Raw genomic sequence first — 23,809 nt, 5'->3', positions numbered from 1 at the left:
ATTGAAAAACCAATTATTACGATCAGCAGTGTTAGTTACTTTATGGTGACACACACATACACACACATTTTCTTGAAATAGGGAAAGATTAAGATCCTATAAATGTTAAGAAATCCTCAGAACTTGGCAGAGTGCCTGGCAATGATAAGCATTCAGTAAATATTTGTTGAATGAAGACATAGTTTGAATTTTAATCAATCTTTTTCAGACTATTTCGTGTCCTGCTCATGGTTGTGATATCTTAGTGGATGACAACACAGTTATGTAAGTATTTTTGATAGATTCTGCATGTTGAATATTGGTTAGTTGGTTGAACCAAATTAACTTTATCCCAGCATCTCAAAGGAAGTGGAGCTTTTTTAATAATTGTGTTTTAGGTGAAAGTTTACACAGCAAATTCATTTCCCATTGAATTTTTTTTTTCCCCCCCACAAATTGTTCCATGACATTGGTTACATTTTTCACAGTGTGTCACCTTTCTCATTATTTCCATTTTTGTTTGTTCATGTTCTATTAATTTAGCTTCTTGGCCCCTCTTTATCTTCTCATCCTTGTTTTAGAATCAGTATTGACCATTTGGACTTGAGGACAGTGAGTTTGGTTTTTTTGTTTTTTTTTTTTAAGTTGATTATTTAAGGGAGAAGAGGTGAAATTTTCAATTAAGTCTGAAAAGACTTTTAATCTACATTCTTTTGTAGTTGCAGTCCAAAAGCCCATTTGTAACTTGGTTAAATGATCAGTCATTATTCTCATAAACTTAATAGTACATGATAGCTAGCTTTGGGTAAATCATAGAATTGAATAGTAGAATATGCCAGTTTATCAGCTGAGGTCTTCTGGGAAGCACATGCCTTGTTTGTTAGAAGTGAACTAGACTTGCTGTGGGATAGTGTCAGTATGGAGTAAAGGTGAAGAGAAGAGGTAGAGACCATGTTGCAGGTCTGACACCTGTTAAAGGAGAGAGAGAAGGTAGGAAGATTCTGTAAGATGAGACTTAGACTGTGGTGTAGCACTGAGAGTGTCTCTGACAACCCAGGGAGAGCATAGTGGTCTTGAACACTGCTGCAGCTCCCAAAGGCACTGTAGCTGGAGACTGTCAGCTGATTGCTTTCTCATGGAAGGTTCTCTTTTGAAGGAAGAAAGAAATTTGGAGAAATAAACAATTACTTGATGAGCCTGAGGTAAAATCCCAGGTTGCTTAATTCCCTAGTCACTGCCATTTTCATAACCTCAGGCTACTTAATTGAACCTCCCTCCAGATAGATAAACAGATGGAGGACCTGAATCCACAAACAAATTATATAATCACTCTTGGATATTCATGTATACAGAAAGGTATACTTGTTTAAGTACTAGGATTTGAAATTAGTAAAAGTAAAAAGCTTGACATTGGTTACATTGATGAGCAAATTTTTTAACCTAGTCAGGCCATAAATTTCACTTGATCAGCACTTTCATAAAGCTCACTGAATCTGTTTTCTTAACCTCAGCCTAGTTTGGTTTATTTGAAATATATTCACCATTGTTGTCAGCTCTGTGTTTATCCTAGTTTTATCTTTCATTAAGTCATATATTCATTATTGTTTTAAAGTAGCAAAAGTAAACCATTCAGTTAATCTTTGTTCTAGGTTTCTTTATCTTTAATCTCTGGTGTTTTCTTGTTCCTTGTGGATTTCTGTCCCTATATCCTTTCATCCATTCAACAAACATTTATTGATACCCTATTTATTAGCTGAGTCAGGTCCAACTCGATGGCACATAACAACAATAACATAAATTAGCACTTTTGCACGATGGAGCAAAAAATAACAGTGTAGTACCTTCCCTCAAGAGGATCACAATGATAAATAATTATATAGTAAGGTTTAAGTGTTGTACATAAATGGGGATTGAGGAGTGAGGGGTAATAATGATTCTGGAGTGGGGGGGAAGCCAGTATCTTTTAAATAGGTCACAGACTTCTCTATTTAAGTTATTTGGCTGTAGCTAGAGCACAGAATAGGGGGTTGTTGAAGATGAGGATGGAAAGAGTTTGACAGTGTTTTATAATGAGTTTTGTCATAGTGGATTGTCAAGACTGTGATAATAAGACTTGAAGTTTAGTGATACAGTAGAGGATGCTTTGGAGTGGTTAGTAAGACTGATTAGAAGACGGTTGGAGAAGTCTAAGTTAAAGATGATAGTGTGGCAATTGGGATTCCAGTGGGGAACTTACAGAATCAACAATATTTAAGGACAGATTGGTTGTGGGGTTTGAAAATGGTTCCAAGGATCATGGTGTAAATAATGTGAACATCTATTGACTAATTTTCCACTGAAAATGAGATGTTCTTTTAAAAAAAAAAAAAAACAGATGGTTTTAAATTAAGTAATGTAAGTTAAATATCTTTCATGGATATTTGCTATTCTATCAACTTTAAGCAATAATCTTCACTCTCTTCTATATTTGAGATGAGGAAATCAATGTCTCATTGCTTTCTTTCACCTTTGTCTTTTCCACCTCCTAATTTCTGTTAGCTATGTAATATTGTTGATTTACTCAGGCTGTTGTGTAAGGCATGGTTTAACAGTTGGTATAGTAAAAACATCCCTGTGTTTAATGTCACTTGATTTCACATCACATCTCTCCAGTTGTCTCATTTGTAAAAATGAGGTATTATCCCAAAACTCAAGAGTGGTTAAATGCATCTGACTTGTGTGTCTGACATGTAAAAATCATTTTATTTACTTTCATAGAGAGCTGCCTTCTACTATGAGAATTGGTGTAATATATCTTCTAAAGCTAGGGTCATACCCATTGCTATTGAGTCAATTCCAATTCACAGAGACCCCGTGGAACAGGGTAGAACTTGCCCTATTAGGGTTTCTAAAGTAATCTTCATGGGAGAAAACTGCCATATCTTTCTTCCACAGAATGGCTGTAGAAATCATTAGAGTTTGTCACATCAAAGAAGCATTGTGGGTAATAAAAGAGGCATCTGACTTTGGGTTTAGTTCCTTTACTAATTTTTTTTTTTGGAGATGTAATTCACAGAACATAAAATTTATCATTTTAACCATCTTAAAGTATACAGTTCACTGGCTGATTAGAGCTGTTGACTGTTGTAACACCATTACAGCTGTGTAACATTTTCATCACCTCAAAAAGAAACCCCAAACCATCAAGCATTCGCTTCCTTTTCCCTTCACCTCCAGCCCCTAGCAACCATTTATCTATCTTTCTGGATTTTCTTAGCCCTTGTAGCACAATGGTGAAAGTGCTTGGTGCTAACCAAAAGGTGGGTGGTTTGAACCCATCAGCCACTCCATGAGAGAGTGATGTAGCAGTATGCTTATGTGAAGATTTACAGTCTTGGAAATCCTGTGTAGCAGTTCTCTTCTCTTCTATAGGGTCAGTATGAGTCGAAATCTGCTCAATAGCAGGGGATTTTTAGGATTTGAATTTGCCTATTCTGGACATTTCAAGTAGTTCTTGTGGCATATTGGTTAAAGGGTTTGGCTACTACCAAAAGGCTGGCAGTTGAAACCCACCAACCACTCCATAGGATAAAGATGAAGCAGTCTGCTTCTATGAAGAGTTACAGTCTTAGAAACTTATGGGTCATTTCTGTTCTGTCCTATAGGGTCATGTAGAGATTTACTCATTTAAAAAATATTGAACCATTTCTATAAGCCAGGACACACGAGGGATCTTTTCACAGCTTAAATGCATCTGATTGTTAACCTGGATGGTGCAAATTGTTAAAACTCTTGACTGCTAACCGAAAGGTTGGAGGGTTGAGTACACCCACAGGCTCCTTAGAAAAAAGACCTGGTGATCTACTCCTGAAAAATCAGCCATTGAAAACGCTAAGAAGCCCAGTTCTATTCTGGACAAAAGTGGGGTCACCATGAGTCAGAATCGACTTGCTGACAACTGGTTATTGTTTGATTGGGGTTGGAGGAGCAAGAAAGCAGACATTAAACTAATATTTATACAGAAAACTATTTGATTAAATTATTATAAATTCTATAAAGGAAATGTATAGAGTTCCATGAAAGAACTGACTTACTATATCTAAACTGGTGTGGACAGTTGTCTGGGAAGGCTTCCTTGAATGAGTACTGTTAACAATTTGACACTGTATTTTAGCTGAGTGAAGAAATAAAAGAATAATATCTAATATTTATTGATTGCTTATTTTTTGCCAGGCACTGTTCTGATGTTAAAACTCTGTATTTCTGTTACCTGTTTTACTAGTAACAGAATTAGTTACTAGTTTACTAATTGGAATTAGTAAACTGAGGTATGAAGAGGTCAAACAATTTAATCATAATGCATAGCTAGTGAGTTGTAAAGCCAATATTCAAAACCAGGCAGTCTCATCTCAGAGCCCCAACATATTGTTGTACCTCTCTTTCCTTTCCAAGGGAGATAGCCTTATGCAAAGCATCTGAGGAAGGGTATTGGTTACTACTTTTGAAGAAATATAAATATGACTGGAGTACACTGAAAGTGGTACAGGACCAGTGTGGTCCCATGGAAAGAGAGCAGAGCCGTGGGCTTAAGAGTTATGTGTTGCCAAGTTATATAATAATTTCTTGGTCATGTTTAAGATTTTGATGGGATTGGAGTCCTTGTAGTTCTTTTTGGCCTTTGACAGTGATTACTGATTTTTTTCCCCTTGGTTTGACACTACTATAATACACTCAGTGGTGCATTTACTAAGAAGCTAATGAAACTTAAGCTTCAGAATTCATCACTTGCATGGGCCCCTATGAGTTCTAAAAATTATTGTGGATTATAGTGTTATAGAGGGGTAAGGAAGCCAGGTTGTAGTCACTACGCATTTCTGGTAATTATCTCAAAATCCATTCTTGTCAAGAACTTTTTATATCATACACTTACTCAGAAGAGGACCCTGGGGAGGATGACTGAGAACTGCTATCTTAAGACAAGATGTCAGTGACTCTGAAAAGGGACCTAAACTTGGCAATAGTTGGTAAATCATTAGGCTGTAATACAAACTGGGTAAAAATAGAATATTTAGAGTATAAGAAACATAGGGTAAAAGGCTACCAAAATAAAATAAGAGACTTTACAATTGCTAGACAGTAATTAGTACAATTAGATTTGTTGATTACACATATGTACATTTCATTCAGTTTAGAGCAGTTTGTAGGGTCGTTTGTATAACCATAGCATAAACATTTTTTTAAAATTATATGTTACAAGTGTAGAAACTGGTTGAAAACTTGATAATAAACAATTTTAATTCTTTGGTTTTAGGCGCCTAATCACAGATTCAAAAGTTAAATTAAAGTATCAGCATTTAATAACCAATAGCTTTGTAGAGGTAAGTGATTTCACTTAAATTTTCCTTCTTTTAAGTAGAATTCTGTTTGTTAATCTAAATATTACTGTTTTTCTTATATACTTTTGATAGTAAGAAACATCTTTACTATATACACTTGGATTATGGGTTTTATTTATGAAGCATACCTAATCATCTTTATTCTCAAAGTTTGGCAAATGAATAAGTAGATCTTTCTTCACAGATCTTGATAATAAAATTATTTTTACATAATTTTTATAGTATTTATCCTTTATCCCTAATTCCTAAGTAGAAAATTTTAACAATCATGGTGGCATGTGTCATCATGTGTGGAAGTCTACCTTACTATATCTCTGCTCCTTTTAGATTTCTTTGGCAGTGTTTCTTTGTATCAGAGCAGAGAACAGCAAACTTCATCCTGCTTGACTTTGTAAATAAAGTTTTGCTGGAACACACTCACACCTGTTCCTTCTATCACTGCTTTTGCATTACAGTGGCGGAGCTGAGTAGTTCATACAGAGAATGTATGGCCCCAAAAGTTCTTTATCTGTCTGGCTCTTTTCAGAAAGAATGTGTCAATCCCAATATAAGGGTATCAATGTTGTTTGATATTTTAATTCTAGAAAGTAATTTTTATTTCTGTTAAGGATTAAGCTAAAGATAGTCAGATCTTCTAGACTAGACAGCAAATTTTATGAATAGTATATTTTTGAGATAGACAGTGGACTCAAAACTTTTGAGTTTTTGTGCAGAGTGTTAATAGAGTCATTTTTGGTTCCATAATAAAAATGCTTCAAAATTTATATTTGCTTTTGTGGTGCTAAAAACAGGGTTCTTTGCCTATAATTTAGGAATTGGCTTTTTTTTCTTGAAAGACCTTTATTTGGTCAAGGACAGAAAGTACATGTATGTCCTTTAATTTGTCTCAAAGTAATTTTTAACACCTAATTGTCTTCTCTGGTTAAGAGCATATCTGATTTCTTACATCTTATGAAAATTGCCCTGAAATAGAATCATAAGCAAATTAATGGTCATTAATGATCACATACTGAGTAGTTATCTTAAAATTTAGTTTCTTAGTATCATTTTGAAGATAGAATAAGAAATACCATCTTTCATATATTTTATAAACCCATATCTTTAAGGTATCTATAATCTAGAAAAAATAATACATGCAAAATCATTGCTGTAAAAGACTAAGCTTTGTTGACAAGTTTTTCAGTGCTTGTGTCACCATCGCCCCCTTACCTCTCAAGAAGATCCTCCACCTTGAACTAGGGAAGCAATAAAAATAATTGTTTTGTGTCCTTGACATAAAAATTACTTACATCATGATTTAATTTGTTGTTATTTTTATTTTCTAATTTGGGTTTCAGTGCAATCGACTGTTAAAGTGGTGTCCTGCCCCAGATTGCCACCATGTTGTTAAAGTCCAATATCCTGATGCTAAACCTGTTCGCTGCAAATGTGGGCGCCAATTTTGGTAAGCAAATGGTTTCCTAAATTGGAATAGTGCTCATAGCTTTTCTATTGCTGCTGCTGCTTATTGGCAGCAAAATAGTAGGGAAGAAAATGTTTACTTTGGGCAGGAAGGTGTGAATGATGTTGGTTTAAAATAGTGTATGTTTCTTTTAAATAAGAATTGGGTGTGTGTATCCTCAACAACAACAAAATAATTAATTAATAAAATGAATTGGTGAAAAAGCCATGTCTTAACACAATTTTTCTTTTCCTGCTGCTCTGACTTTTGGGTGTATTTTCTTTAAGTTCTATGGAAGCAACATACAGATATGGGACAAGAACTCAGTCCTCGTTTCTGGTTGATTGCTTATTTTGTCACATTACATTTGGTTCTTTATGGCTTTTGATCTCCTTTCAAATTATCTTCGGAAATAAAATTACAAAATTAAGATTTTTTTTTTAATTTCTATACTCTGACAAGTATAATCTTACTCCTAGGAAGTAAATGTGTAGGTAAATTTGGAAAGATGAAGCATGGTTGATTAAGTGTGCTTTTTAACTTTAAGAGTTTTCCTATGGTTTCTCTCGCTCTAACTTTGTTGATAACCTGGGCCCTTAGAGTTCTGTATCACATTCTCCAGCCTTTGAATTCTATATATACTTACCAAGACATTTCCACATATTAGAATGTTAAAACCTTCCATTCCTTTGAGGATCTCATAGGCATGAGAAGCCAAGCCAAGTTAAGCCAAAGGACTTGGAGCTAGCAATACCTACCTTCCTTTTCTTCTTCCTTCCCTCCCTTCCTCCCTTCTTTTCCTTCCTTTCCTTCCTTCCTCCCTCCCTCTCTTCAGACATCTACAGAATTAGAATTAAACATCGTTTGTAATAAACGTTCCAACAAAGGACAAATAAACTCTCTGAGATTGAAATATGTATAAAACATGCTCTTGTTATGAGTACTTGGATTCTTAGGTTAAATATGAGTTACTACTGTTTCAGAGTCTACCTAGTAGTTAGAGGGTGGAGTCTGATTGATTCCATAGCTACTTTCAAATACATTTTAATATGAAACATTTCAAACAGATACAGAGACTAACAAGATAACAGAGGAACACCTAGGTATTTATAACCCAGCTTAATCAAAATAGTTTTTTTTATTTGCTTTTGTTAAGAAATAAAATATATACATTTGAAGCCCACTGGTTCTCTGCTCCATCCTAGTCCCTCTCTTCCTCTCCAGAGGTAACCATCATCAGGACTTTACTTAAATCAGTAGTTTCTCTTTGGTGTAAAGGATTTTTGACATTCCCAAATTATGTGAGGAGTCCCTGAGGTAGTTTAGCACTTGAGAACCAACTGAAATGTTGATGGTTTAAACCGCCCCCGGAGGTGCCTCAGAAGACAGGCTTGGTGATCTGCTTTTGAGACATCACAGCCTTGAAACCTCTGTGGAGATGTTCTACTCTGCATGTCATCCTAAGTCAGGATCGACTCGGCAGCAAGTAATTTGGTTTTGGGTTAGAAAACAGTTACCCCAGTCTGTGTGGTTTTTTTTTTTTTAATCTTGACTGGTACCACTTCTCTTTACAGGGCTGAGGTGTCTATTTATATGGCTTATACAAAGGTGTGACCTATTTGTTTTCCACGTTGTTTATTCTGCATTTTTATTGAACAATATAATTACCCTTAAGTCAGATTCTTACTCTTCATTTGAGGTATTCGTAGTGATACTGCCTCGGAAATCCAAGGGGGGTCGCTATGAGTTGGGTTTGACTTGACGGCACATAACAACAACAACAACATACACTGATGAGGCATTGGTTGAAATTCAAATTAGAAATATCATGAGACACCTTAGCAACAATTACTAAATTAATGAAACTGATTTCAATTTGTTTTCACTTAGAATGGTTGTAGCAAGGAACTGTAAATATAAAAACTATTAGAACGATACATGTCTAAATAAACTGATTTTCTTTTTTTGTCTTAAACAGTTGGGTAGCTGTGTAGATAGATATTTATTATGAAATTCTCACTAGAACATGTCTTCATGCTTTTATAGTCATTCATTTCACACACTGATTGAGTGCCCACTACATACTAATCATAATGCTAAATTTTAGGTAATTTACTGGAAAATAAAACAAATGACTCCTGCTATTGTATTTGCCAGTCACTAGCAATCAGTGGGGTGAGCAGTGTTGGTTCAGTGATAGAATTCTTGCCTTCCATTTGAGAGACCAGGATTTGATTCTTGGCCAATTCACCTCCAGCACAGCTACCACCTGTCTATCAGGGGAGGCTTACATGTTGCTATGATGCTAAACAGGTTTCTGTGGTGTTTCCAGACTAAGACAGACTAGGAGGAAAGGCCTGGCAATCTACTTCTGGAAAATCAGCCAATGAAAACCCTATGCATCACAGTGGTTTCATCCTACTATGTGCTTGATGTTGCCATGAGTCAGGGCCAAATTGATGGCAGTCAACAACAGAAATTTGTGGAAATGTGAACCATTAAAATGGTTGGTTTGTTTTGTTTATTTACTCAAAGTAGGTAGGACTTACTTCTTTTAACTCTTTGTCACTTAACAGCTTTAACTGTGGAGAAAATTGGCATGATCCTGTTAAATGTAAGGTGAGTTTATCTGGCATTTTCATTTTAAACTTACGTTATGGGGTATTTCTACTACTTTATGACTAAAAATCATAGCCCATGATTTTATCTGTCCATTAGGAGACAGTTTTTTTGTTGTTGTTGTTTCTGTTCCTTTTATTTCAGATGATGAGTATAGGTATTCAGAGAGCATTCTTTAGGATAAGTATTCAGGGAGCAAGAAAATAATAAGTCAAGCTTCAGATTATTAGGGTAACCATTATTAAAGTATGTCCCTTGGCAGGCTTTGTAATTAGGTAAGGTGAAAAAGAAATCTTGGAGCTGGACTTCTCTTCAAGCTCTAGGTTCCTCACTCAGCTTCAGCCAGAGACAGTCCTACTTTGGTTGATCTTACATACTGGTTTACCATATATGAGAAGTACAGAATTGCCATGGTTCAAGAGGAAGTAAGCCCAGTGATAATTATTTTAGTCTTTGGCTTTTACATTTAAAATTGTACTTAAATGCTGAAGTGATTTGCCATCCTTTTTCTTAAGCCTTTTGTTGTACCCTAACAGTTGTTGTTTTCAAACAGTGGTTGAAGAAGTGGATTAAAAAGTGTGATGATGACAGTGAAACCTCCAATTGGATTGCAGCCAACACAAAGGTTGGTATTTTCCTTCAGCAACTCTTGATAATGAAACTGATAAGGATAGTGTATCTGTATTGGCAAAAACTACAACTTCACCTCATTAAGGGCCTTGATTTTATCTCTGTCTCCATTAAGCTTTTTCAAAATGATTGCCTATCTAATAACAAATAGACAGCTTTCCCTTACTTGTATTTGAGTTTATTTTAAAGTATCTATTAATTTAGAATATTATTAAAATGAATTATATACAAGTGTGTGCATTAGAAGTTTTCTTCTGTAGGAAGAACATTAATTTCCCATAGAAGAAAAGGCTAATAACAGTTTTCCTCATGTAGGTTCTCTGATAATGCCTCTTCATCATATTGTTCTTAGCTTCCTTTTAATACAAATGTACTGGAGAGTTTACTTGCCCTAGGGTTCTGTTAGACAAATTTACATTACTGCTTTCAAAACGACTCAAGATTTACCTTTTTTTAGGAGTCATTCATTTCTTTAAGGCATTCATTTCTCTAGAGCAGAGCAACTGGTAAGTTTTTATTATGTAGCTGAACTAGATGTAACAAAACAAAGATTCTCGGACTCTCACTTCAAGTTAAACTTTTAAAATATGATTTATTAAGAGACTTGACTCCTATGTGTCTGAACGTTGAATGGAAAACCAATTTGCTATGTAAACTTTGACCCATAGCACAATATAAAAAAGAGAGAGAGATAGACTTGACTCCTGAGAAATAGAAGTTTTAGGGTAATGCAGATATTGTTTTGAAGTACGTTGCTCGTAATACGAGTTTGAAAATTTAAGCTCTTTATGATGATGAACTACTTCTTAACTCTGGATGGAGATGTCTTACCAAATACAAGTAATCTTAAGCACCTTTCCTTTCTGTCACTAATGATAAGGGAGCATTTGAATCCCAACTTGTTGGTCCCCAGCCACTCTCTTGATTAAAAATTATGTAACTATATACCCGCTTTAAAGAATAATTCAGTTTTATATTCTGTCTATATAGGTAGTAACTTCAGTGATGAGTGATAGACTAATTCATGGGCTATTCATTTTTAGTATTGTCTTTAACATGTGAAGATGATGTTTTAAAGAATGCTAAGTTGACCAGTATTACAGCTTTGTACTGTTCACCTCTAAAACATACAAATACGTATTCTCTTTTGTAAATTAAGTTTTCTATCTCCCAGAAAGTAGTGAAATAGTGATTCCTGTTGCATAAAACAAGGACTATGTAGTAGAAATTCAAGAAATCTTTATGGAAGTAGATTGCCCCATCTTCCTTCCACGGAGCGACTGGTGGGTTATGAATCCCCAGCCTTCTGGTTAGCCATCAAATGCCTTAGGTACTACACCACCAGAGCTCCTTGAGTGTTGTCATGTTAAGTATAACTTATGTCACTCAAAAAAACTTTGCTAACTATACTGTACTGTTAAGAAAGCAAGTGGTACTTCTTTTGTTGTTGTTGTTGTATTTGTTGGTTACTAAATCCCATGAGCCTTAAATACACTCTATAAGACTCATAAGAACTTGGATATTTTTTACTTTGTTTAAAAGATTGAGTTGCCCAGGAAAAATTATGATTTATAATAGGAAATTTATCACTTGATAGTTTTGAGAGACACCAGAGAGTTTGAAAGATTTCAAAATCTTTTTATTTATTATTGTTATTAGCTCCTTAAGCAGATGTGCAGGTAGTTGAGGGTAGTCTAACATATTGGAAGCTTAACACCATTTGGTTAATTATAACCAAGAAATGTAGAATGAAGTAAACATTTTATGCCTGGAATTTACTTATTTGGGAAGATGTTTTACATGGGTAATTTTAGAAATACAATTTTAAATATATCATTTTTAAAATTGCCATTTTGGCCTATTTGAAATTATTATAGTTTGTGGTTAGGATAGTGTGTTTTACAAAGAATGCCAAATTATGTAAATAATAGTAAATGGATGATGCTTCCTCCAGTTTACAAACATATACAAAGACACTAAAAATACAAGCCTATATATTATTTATAATTTTAATAAAAATAATGAGAGTTTATAATTTTCTAGCTATTTCAGAAAGGAAAAGAACAGTTGACCTAAAGGGCAGAAACTAACTCAGCAGCTATCAAGAAAAGAATAGGGACTTGGAAAAAACAACCTGACGCGATGTCTGTAGCACATTTGTTAAATGGACCACAGTAAGAAACATTTAAAATGTGGTATTAGGCAGAAGACATTTGGGAAATTTGGTATGCACAAGAAGAATTTTACCAATCAAGGCCTGATTTCCTGCTTGTCTGGCCAAATTGCTTGGATTTGAATCTTGACTATCTACTACCTGTATGACTTTGGACTAATTATTATTTCTCTACCTTAATTTATTCACCTGATAAATGGAGATAGTGTTACTATAAGGAGTATGAGTTAATGAATATAAAACATTAGGAACAGTGCATGGGATATGGTAAATACTCAATAATTATTTCTAGATAACACGAGAAGAGTATATGTACATGAACAAAATATTTTACCCCCTGTGAAACTACTACTATTACATATATGATAAAAAAGATAAAAACTACTTACAATGTTTTTGGCCCCCGACCCCACTTTAAAAAAAAAAAAAAAACCTCATAAACTTTTATACTTAAAAGCCAATAATAGTAATAATAACAGCTAAATTTTAATAGTGATGATTAAGTGTTAGACACTGTTCTAAGGGCTTTACATGTATTAATCACAATAAATTTGGTATATGAAAATAAATTTAATCTAGAACTAGCTTCTCCTCAGCGGTGGTATACAACTTAGTTAGCATTGACACCAACTTTATAGTTTCTCTTCATAGGAATGTCCCAAATGCCATGTCACAATTGAGAAGGATGGCGGTTGTAATCACATGGTCTGTCGTAACCAGAACTGTAAAGCAGAGTTTTGCTGGGTGTGTCTTGGCCCTTGGGAACCACATGGATCTGCCTGGTAGGTTGGGGGAATAAAGGGAAGAATATGGTCACATAAGTATGTGCTATGTGCCAAGTATTATAACAAGGTTTCTGTTTCATGAAGAGGAGAGATAGGTAAAGAAATAATGGTGTATGTTCATTGTTATGAGAGAGATGTGTGACACAGAAACAGATTAGTTAGGCATATTTCACAGAGGAAGTTAACAATTGAGATGAACTGTGCAGGACTAAGTTCATTAGTTGAAAAACGGGGGAGATATGTTCAGGGCAAAAGGAGCAGCATGAATAAAGGTACAGTGATGTGAAAGTACGCAGCCTGTTCCGATATAGCATAGTGCCTAAGGCACTTGACTTCTAACTAAAGGCTGGCGTTCAAACCCATCAGCCACTCCCCAGAAGGAAGATGGGGCAATCTACTTCCATAGTGATACTGCCTCGGAAACTCAAGGAGGGGAAACTCAAGGAGGGGAAACTCAAGGAGGGGCCGTTATGAGTCGGGTCCAACTCAATGGCACATAACGACGACGACAACAGACAGAAGTTGAAAACTAACAGGCTATGGACAAGTGCCAACTGCAGATGTGTTTTATTTACCCTGCACATCATTTAGATAAAAACTTTTGTCCTAAAATTTAGAAATCCTCCCACTCCCAATCCAGATTTTTAGCTAATTTTTGATCAAGGCCAGATTCCTGTTTGACAGCCTAGAAACTGAGTGGAAGCCCTTTACGTGGGGCTTGTTTCCCAAAAACTGAAGCTTAATGTCATTTGCTTTTATCACAATGGCATAATTGTTTTTCATTTAGTAGGAGTGAAGCGTGTTAAGATGTGATCAGATCTATAATTTAGATAGAGAAGGCTCAGTATCACATGCTTTACATACATTATCGTATAATACAGCTGCTTTGTAGAGAGTGGATGGGAAGGGAAGAGATTATAGATTCAAGATAAGATAAGGAGGATATAAACGTAAGACAATAGCGTGTCTTCCCTTTTCATTATATAGATGTTAGAAGAGTAGTAACAGGAAATGAATTCTGAACAGGTCAAAATTGACTGGGTAAGTGGAAGTAAAGAAAGTGAATGTCTTGCTGTTAGAGCCAAGGAAGGGTGTTTAGGGTTTTTCAGACAGGTACCTTAGATTTTAAGAAGATAAACTGGAGGATTAGTGTGTTCCTGGACACTAAATTGACACTGTAAACAAGTCAAGTAAAGGGGGAAGAGTGTGAGGATGTGCTATTTGAAGAGATGTATTGTTTGTGTAAGGAAATCTCTGACACATCTCAAATTTTAAATGAGTTGCATAAAAACCTTACATAACAAATGATGGATGCAGAAGAATGGCCTGGATCAGGGATGTCAGATAATGCTACTTGTGTCTTGCCTTAACCCGTGGCTGACTTTGTAAATGAATCATGGCATGCTTTCTTTCTGAAATCTGAAAATGCCTCAGAATCCTTAGAATGGTATTTCAAGTAGCACTATCAGTCATCTGAGTTGGAAGCCTAAATGAATCCTATTTGCTTTCTTGGTTTTAAGATGCTTAGTAGTGTTGTCAGAGTGAAGCCTTATAAATCTTGAAAAAATGACAAAAAAGTTGTTAAGGATATATCGGATAGGAAGAAGAGATGCAGATGGAAAAATGTTAATAGTTGACCAACAGATGGCAATTCTCTTTCTGTCGATGAGAATGATTATTGTACTAGGTTGGAGCTCTGGTGGCGTAGTGCCTAAGGCATTTGACTGCTAACCAGAAGGTTGGTGGTTCAAACCCACCAGCCACTCCTCGGAAGGAAGACTGGGCAATCTACTTCTGTAGTCATACCGTCTCAGAAACCCAAGGAGGGGTCACTGTGAGTCAGATCTGACTCAACAGCAGTGAATTTGGTTTTTTTGGTTTATTGGTAAGAGAGGACTATAATCCCAAGTTGGGGAAAAATTTATAATCTGACCCAGCTGAAGTGTGGTCTGGGGTACTTTAAAAACTTGAAAATTGGTGATGGTTGTCCAATGTGACTGTCATTGATGTTACTGAATTGTACACGTAAAAAGTGTTGAATTGGCAAATACTGTGTTGCATGTAATTTTTTACAATAAAAAAGATTTCCCTACTGCCAAATAAAAACGAAAGTTGAAGATGAGATCACTGAGCCAGTATTAGTTATTTCTGAGTAATGATGGAAAATAGGTACCAAAGTCTAGAGAAAGACAAAATGTAATTCCAAATTTCTAAAATTTGTGATTTATTCCACAAACTTTATACGGACCATAGAACTTAATTCTTCTCTCCTGCAAAATCCCAAAATTAAATGGTGTCATGATGGTGGTGGATCAAGGAATGTGTTTTAGATTTCAGCAGTGTTGACTGAGAAGTTTGTGGCCTAGCCTTGGATACAGGCAGGAGTGCTTGCAATCGATTAAATTACCATTTCTGTGAATTCAAATAAGTGGACCATGTCTTCCTCGTGGAATAGCTTTAAATGCTTTTTGAAAGGCTTTATCCTAACTCTTTTTATTCATGCATTCAGTATTGTATATTGTTTTCCTGTTCTGTTTTTTGATGATTTGCTTGAACTAATATAAGAATTTTGCATACGTTTTAGGGTAACATCAAAGAGGAATATTGAATACATTGACCAATATAATCCTGAAGAACTTGACAAGCTGGAATAGTGGCTTAATTGAACAAAACTTAAATTACAGGTTTTCCTTTAGATCAAAAAGGATCACTGTTAAAAGATTCTGAAAATATGACTTAATAGCCTATGAGTAGTATATACTTACTGGTTAAGAACATGAACCTTAGTTTTCAGACAGGCATAATTGTTAGCTCTGAAACTACCTTTGTGACTTTAAGGATGTTACTTACCTTCTCTTAACCTAACTCTTCATCTGATCTGTGAGAATAATAGTAATACATATTTTGTAAAGGTGGTTGAAGGAATCAAATGTGATAGTACATTTAAAGTTTTTAGCAAGTATGTAGTAAGCACTCAGTAAGTATCAGCTGTTACTGTAATGTAGGCTCCCATAAAAGAAATGATGTATTCAGGACAAGTGAATAGTCAGGTCAGCCTTGCTCATCATCACTCTGAGCTTGCTTCCCTGGGCTTGTTCCCTCCCCATTCTCTATTATGTATGTCATTTAATTTTAAATGACTCTTGTAAACAGTAGTAGCCTTAAAGTATATATAGCACGGTATCTACTGGCTTTATTTTGCTTATAAAAGAACAAATAAGAAGGTGAGTAACTCTGGAACATGGAGAATATTTGGTTTAAATAAGCGAAGACCTAGGAGATGAGATGATCTCTCACTTAAAAAGTGATTCAGAAGTTCAAGCTATAGCCAGTAAATGGAGGTTTTAGAATGACAGTGTTTCCTAATAATTATATGGATGAGCTCATTTGGAATAGACTACCTTTGGAGATGGGGAAATCCCTGATGCTGAGTAAGGAACCCATCCACTGTTGTTACAGAGAATATTCAGACACCGTATGTGGATCAGATTCAGCAACACTTTCCCTTCCTTTCAGCCTAGTAATTCTGTCATTATAACTGTAGAGCTTTGAGCGTTTTATACATCTCAGTTTATCTGTGTAAAGGAAAATAATGGTTTTAGATGATCTCTAAACCTGAGTTAAAATTGTGATTTGTTCTCTTTTTATTGTTGATGGCATCCTTTTAATTTACTTTAAGGTACAACTGTAACCGTTATAATGAGGATGATGCAAAGGCAGCAAGAGATGCACAGGAGGTGAGTACGTCTATTTTCTGTTAAGAGTTGAAGAGGAACATGTATTGCACATTCATTAAGGTAATAATTTAGCAGAAATTTTCAACTCTGAAAGGTTTGAGAAAAGATACCCCGGTAAATATTGTGTATCTGTTTGCATTTCAAAAGGGAATCTATCTAAAATACTTAATCAGGAGCATTCTTATTTATAAATTTGTTTACTTTTTCATTAATCTAGTCATGTATTACAGATACAGATTTCAATAACGTCTTGATGACAGCTCCCCACACACACACACTCCCCTGTCAAGCAAAGGGAGTGAAGAGTAGCATTTGTTAAATGGCTCTGCTGCTATTTAGACAATATCTCACTTATTTTTAATTTCTTATACTTCATTATTCATCAAGAACTTTCATACACAGCCAAAATAACTTTATATTATAACCAATTTAATAATTCCTTATATTCATGCAGTCCATTTTGAAATTCCCCACATGTCCCAAAATATTCTTTTCAAATGGTTTTCCTAGCCTGGATGTAATCCAAAACATGCTTTGCATCTGTTTTGTATTGTTTCACTTATTAATGTTTCTTTAAAATTTAAAAGACTGGATAGTGTTTATTTAGTGTATTTATAAACAGACTTCCACAGTTACTTACGGTCTTACTAAAGGGAAAAAATTCCTGTGTATTTAAGTATTGATTTAAATTATAGTCATTGGAAAAAAAAAAAGTTGTTGATTCCAACTTATGGAGACCCCATGTTTGTTAGCATAGAACTGTGCTGTAGGGTTTTCAAGAGCTGATTTTTCAGGAGTGGAACACTAGGTTTTTCTTCTGAAATACCTCTGGGTGGATTCAAAGCTCCAACTTCCTAGTTAGCAGCTGGAGTGCGTTAACCATTTATACCATTCAAGGTGTTTTGATTACCTCTGTGCTGCTCTGACAGAAAATACCACCAGTGGGATGGCTTTAAGAAACAAGAGTTTATTCTCTTACAGTTTGGAGGCTTTAAGTCTGAGTTCAAAGCCCCAGGCTCTAGGGGCTAGGTGAAATCCCCTCAACCTTGGGCTTCAGCTCTGCCTCCTGCTCGTGGCCCACTGAAGCTGCAGGCTTTTCTTACTCAGACAGCTGCTGGCTGCTGAGGCTGACAAAGCCAAGGTTGACAAGTAAAAAGGCACAGTCCCAATGTTACCTAACAACACGGAAGGCCATCGATTCAAGTCCAGTGAAAGTCCCAAGATCTGCAGAGCATGGCAGGCTGCTAAACAACTACTCAGCTGTATGCAAGGTTTGCTAGAGACCATTCCCAAGGCTTCTCCTTATATACAGGAAGCAGACCACATCCCTAAAGCAGCTACTCATCTGTTTGTGGTACATCCCACCATGGAGTTGATTGCCAGTCTCATTATGGGGAATAACTACCACCAGCTGCCCAGCCACTCAACCAGGCCCAGCCAAGTTGACATACAACCTTAACTATCACACAGGGACTCCGTAAACATAATACTAACTATAAACTCTTCCACTTTTATGCTACTTTACAGCCAATTAAAGAGAACTACAAAACCAGTGAAAATTAAATTACTGCTAATAGACTGCTATATGCTAGGATCTTTTAACTTGAGTGTAACTATACTGTTTAATAGAGGGTGGTGGTGGTTCGGTGGTAGAATTCTTGCCCCCATGCAAGAGACCTGAGTTAGTTCCCAACCAATTCACCTCAAGTGTGACCACTTGTCAGTGGAGGCTTAAGTGTTGCTGTCATTTTAAACATGTTTCAGAGGAGCTTCCAAACTAAAAAGCCTTACTAGTCTGATAGACACTGGTGAACACTCTGAGACTATGGCCCCTAGTCACCCACCCCTTTGGACCTGGAATTGAACTTACTCCTATGGCTTCCAGCCAAACAGTAGACAGGCCTATAAGGTGAACATTTATACCAGGTTACCAGGTAGGTATACTCCTTAGAATAATCAGCTATGGGAGATCAGAAGGGCTGGATTTATTATTGATATATTCTCCTACCAGTGAGCCCTGGTAGAGCAACGGTTAAGTACTGAGCTTACTGACTTAAAGATTGGCAGTTTGAATCCACCCAACAACTCCACAGGGGGGGAGAAAAATAACATGGCGATCTGCTCCTGTAAAGGTGACAGTCTAGAAAGCCCTATGGAATAGTTTTACTCTTCCACATGGGGTCACTATGAATCAAATTCAACTATAAGGCACCTAACAACAACAACATTCTCTTACCACTTATTTTCTCATAAGTCTGCCACAGTTAAAGTAAGGCTATTTGATGCCAGTTTTACCATTTCACACATGTCAGCCCTGAAATTAAATTTTGTTTTTTACTTACAGGGAGTTCATTTTGATAATCCAGAATGCTTGTTTTTGTTTTTGTTTTTGTTTTTGTTTTTAAGAGATTACTAGATTTTTAAACACAGTTTTATTAAAATGTTTATTGAAAAATTTTTAAAACATTTTAAAATTCTGTACACTGCTGAGACCGTGCACCCCAACCTGGCCCTTATCTAGTTGTCTTTAGTATGAAATACATCACCCCATGTAATTTTTTTTTTTTTTTTAATTGTGATTTGGGTGAAGATTTACAGAGCAAATTCACTTTCCATACAGCAGTTCACATATACTTTGTCTCATGTCATTGACCACAGTTTACCACAATACAACAGCTCCCCTCTCACTTCCTCCCCATAGTTACCTCTTCCCAGTGTCCATCCCTCCATACTCTTCTGTGCCCTAAGCTGTCTCCCTGTGCATAAGCAGCCCTTCCTTCTCCCATGATTGTTCTCTCCAGGGTGTGTGTCTACTTGAGGTAAATGTTTAACTCACATGCCTGTACATTGTTTGGCTGGAAACCACAGGGGCCATAGTCTCAGTGGTTCCACCAGGCTCTATTGGACCAGCAAACCTGGTGCCCATCTTCTTTTTTTTTTCCTCCAAATGATTTTGAGTTTTGTTTCACATTGTTCTCCCTCTCTATGCAGGATCTCCTACATCCCTTCCAAGTGGATGACAGTGGTAGCCAGGCACCATCTAGTTCTTCTGGTCTCATAGTTGTATAGGTTGCAGATCGGATGGTATATCCCATGTAATTTTGATAACAAGGTTGTATAATATCAGCCATGTTTTTTCCACTCTCCTGTTTGGAGTTAATTCTTTATTACATTTTTTATTTAGCTCAACTTGTCACTGCATCTCCTTCTGTTGTTTTTTTCATCTGAGCCTTTTCCCAGAACTTTATGACTTTCTGTTTTAAGCAGTCGTGATCATCTTATATACTATTGTAGCAGCCATTCATTTGCTAAAACTTTCTATTAATTTTGATGATAATTTTTTTGAGTCCACAGAGAAACCTTTTTCTCTTACGCTACATTATATTTTTCCTAATTACCTTGGTGGGCTTTTAGTTTTTACTTACTGTGAATAATGAATGGTAGTCTGGCCTGATACGGTATTTAACAATGCTATAGTAGCATAGTGCCTAAGGCACTTGACTGCTAACCAGAAGGCTGGCGGTTCAAACCCGCCTGCCACTCCTCGGAAGGAAGATGGGGTAATCTACTTCTGTAGTGATACTTCCTCGGAAACCCAAGGAGGGGTCACTATGAGTCATTCCGACTTGATGGCATGTAACAACAACAACATAGTTATCCTTGACCTCACCTGGTCTTCATTTGGATGCTCGTAGAATCTCTTTCTGAGGTCTTCAAGGAGGTTGAATTGTACATAGCTTCTACTCTGGTTTCTAATGTCTAGATACTAGAATTATTATTATATATTTTCTTAGTTCTGTTAGACCAAGCTAGACTCTTCTGTCACTCATTCTGTAGGAGTACAGGAAAGATTCATGTTAGTGTCTCTGTTTGTTTATTTGTTTTAAGGAGCTATACCTTCTGGAATGGAAGTACTAGATGATGTGTAGAGATTGGTAGACGGTCCATGAAGAACGTTTATGGTACTCTGAGTGCCTTGGAAAGCTGTACATGCAATGTAGAATAATAGCTGACTTAATCTACTATGCCACAGTACTAACAATGGTGGCCATTAGAATTTTTCTATCTCCTCAATTAAGGGTCAGAACACTTTCTCTATGAAGGTCCAGACAGTAAATATTTTCATCTTTGTGGACCATAAGGACTCTTGCCTCTACTTAACTGTGCTTCTGACCTTGTGATGCTGAAGCAGTCTTCAACTTCAGTGAATGGTGTGACAGTGTTCCAAGTAATCTTTATTTACAGAAACAGACAGCAGCTGGATTTCCCTTGCAGGCCATAGTTTTGGCTGTGAGATTTGTTTTCCAGAGGTCTTCAGGCTACTAATTGCTAGTCTCAATCCAGATTCTAGCAATTGATTGGAAAGTTAGTCTTTTACTTGCCGTAGTGATAGGGGTTTCCTTTTTATCATGCTGAGTTTTAGATATTTTAGCAACAAGAAGCTGTTTCAGAATTGTTGGTCAGATTAAATCAGAAGTCTTCTAGCATCATATATCTTAATATGATAATTTAGGTTTTTCTATTCCATTTTGGGGTTGGCATTGTTTTCCTTGTGTAAGCATTGATTTGATACCTACCTGAGTCTTGAAATAACATGGCTTGTGTTGTTTTTTGGGAGGTATTTCAGTGTTGTACGGTACTACAATAATGTGATTGGCTAATTATAATTATATCTACTCCTCATTTATCAATTATCTCATTATCTGACATTTCACATTTATGACATGATGGTAGTAAAAAATCTATCTGACTGTTCTCCACATTGATCATGTATGTCGCACAGTAATCGACACCGATGTACAAAGTGAGGATAACATAGGCTATAATAGTTAACAACATCATAACCTATGATGTTAAGTTATGTATCAACTTGGCCGAGCCATTATTTTCAGTGGTTTGGCAGTTATGTAATGATGTAGTCATTCTACATTTTGTGATCTGAGGTAGTCGTCCTCCATTTTCACCTAACAACCTTTGTCGTCCTTGGAACTTAACCATGTCAATAAGTAAGGAGTGGGTATATATGTCTTATATTTATTATTTCTAAGTAAGAAACCAACCAAAGGGGCTAGCACTGTACAGGAGGTGAGAATAAAGAAAAGGAAATATGTATGTGTGGTAAGAAACCTTTTGGAAGTGGTTTCATTTAACAAAAAACAGAAACCCATTGCCATTGAATCAATTGCAACTCATAGTGACCCTATAGAATACAGAAGAACTGCCCCATAGGGTTTCCACAGCTGTAAGTGGATTTTTTGTGTGTGTGTGTGATTTAGGTGAAAATTTACAGAGCACTTTCATTTTCCATTCAACAATTCATACACATTTTGTTGGGTGACATTGATTGCAGTCTCCACAATGTAACAGCTGTCTTCCCACTTCCTCCCTGTGGATACTTTTTCCCTATGTCCTTCTTTCCTATGCATTCCTGCCCTCTGAGTTTTCCCCTGTACAAGTGTTGCCCTTCTGATCTCCCATAATTGGTTGTTCTAAGTAGTGTACTTGGTATAATTGTTCACCTTATGTTGTTGTTGTTGTTGCGTGCCATCGAGTCAGCCCAACTCATAGCGACCCCTCCTTGGGTTTTCGAGGCAGTATCACTACGGAAGTAGGATTGCCCAACCTTCCTTCCGAGGAGTGGCTGGTGGGTTTGAACCACCAGCCGTCTGGTTAGCAGGCAAGTGACTTAGCCACTATGCTTTGGCTGGAAGCCGTGGGAATGAGTTCAATTCCAGGTCCAAAGGATGACTAGGGGCCATAGTCTCGGGGTTTTTACCAGTAGGACTGTAAATCTTTATGGAAGCAGACTGCCTCATCTTTCGCCTAGGAAGCAGAGCTGGTGGATTTGAACTGCTGACCTTTTGGTTAGCAGCCAAATGCTTTTAACCTCTGCTTCACCAGAGCACCTTTCATTTAACTAGCAGTTATTAATCATTTTCTATATATTAGGTACTGGAGTACCAAGATTGAGTTTCTTTTTCTTTTTCTTTCTTTTTTTTTTTTTAAGTCCATCCTCTTTAGATATTTACAGTATAGTGGAAGATACCTATGTGAACTATTTTTGCAATGTGATAAATAATATGAAGCAAATCTATCCTAGATATAAAAAGAAGAAACCAAACTCACTGCCATTAAGTCGATTTTGACTCATAGCGACCCCCTTTTGGGTTTCCAAAGCAGTAAATCTTTATTTACAAGTAGATTGCCCTGTCTCCCTTCTACAGAGTGGCTGATTTGTTTGGGCTCATGGGTTTGAACTGCCAACCTTCTGGTTAGCAGTCAAATGCCTATTATTTCTTTGGTATTCATGTATCTGTAAAAGATGACTCTTTAATAATATATGTTCATATATATCTTTTAAATATTTATATGTACATTTTTAACAAGTAGTACTTTGTTACTGTTAACAGTTATCTAGTCTTCACATGTCCCCAGTTGTCTCATAATTTTTTTTTTCTTGTTGGTTCAGATCTGGATCCACACTGGTTTCATAAATTACATATGATTGATAACTCTCAACACTGATGTATAAGTCTGTCCATCCCCCAACCCCCATTTATTTGGTGAAGAAACTAGACCATTTTATCCTACAGAATATTCCACATTCTGGATTTTGCTGATTACAACTCCCATGTTATCATGTGATACATTCTTTTATCCTTGTATTTCTTGAAAGTCGTCGTTAATTCTACAGATTCGATCAAATTCAGATTCAGTTTTGGGGGAAGAAGGCACAGAACATTTAACTAGTGGTACTATTTACTTTCTTTTGCATAATATTAGGAGTTATATGATGTCTGATTGTGTCTAATTTTATACTTTTATAAAATTTATAATATTTTATATATTTTATAATATTTAAGTCTGTTGTTTGCTTTACATCTTATTACACATTTTAAACTGTGCTATCCAGTGTAATGATGAAAATAGTCCATTTCACCACTATTTTCAATTTGGTATCCACTAACCACAAATGTCTATTCAGCACTAAGGAACTGAATTTTTAATATGAATTGAAATTAAATAACCTCTGTGGCTAGTGATACTTTATTGGAAAGCACAGCTAACTA

At 36.1% G+C, this 23,809-nt stretch overlaps 1 protein-coding gene across 1 annotated transcript in view; it reads left to right on the top strand.

Moving 5' to 3' along the window:
• ARIH1 (ariadne RBR E3 ubiquitin protein ligase 1) overlaps positions 1–23,809 on the top strand; it is a 130,390-nt gene that overhangs the window by 102,134 nt on the left and 4,447 nt on the right. Inside the window, exons 5-11 of the mRNA XM_007956932.2 lie at positions 209–264; positions 5,270–5,336; positions 6,692–6,798; positions 9,372–9,414; positions 9,968–10,039; positions 12,869–12,999; positions 16,682–16,739. Coding sequence (XP_007955123.1) covers positions 209–264; positions 5,270–5,336; positions 6,692–6,798; positions 9,372–9,414; positions 9,968–10,039; positions 12,869–12,999; positions 16,682–16,739 — 534 coding nt within the window. The remainder of the gene's footprint in view (positions 1–208; positions 265–5,269; positions 5,337–6,691; positions 6,799–9,371; positions 9,415–9,967; positions 10,040–12,868; positions 13,000–16,681; positions 16,740–23,809) is intronic.

Source organism: Orycteropus afer, unplaced genomic scaffold (assembly GCF_000298275.1).
Source record: "Orycteropus afer afer isolate SDZICR_OR568_19922 unplaced genomic scaffold, OryAfe1.0 scaffold00015, whole genome shotgun sequence".
NCBI classification, from domain to species: Eukaryota; Metazoa; Chordata; class Mammalia; order Tubulidentata; family Orycteropodidae; genus Orycteropus; species Orycteropus afer.
The sequence above is the reverse complement of the archived record's forward strand: the minus strand, read 5'-3'. Positions and strand labels throughout refer to the sequence as shown.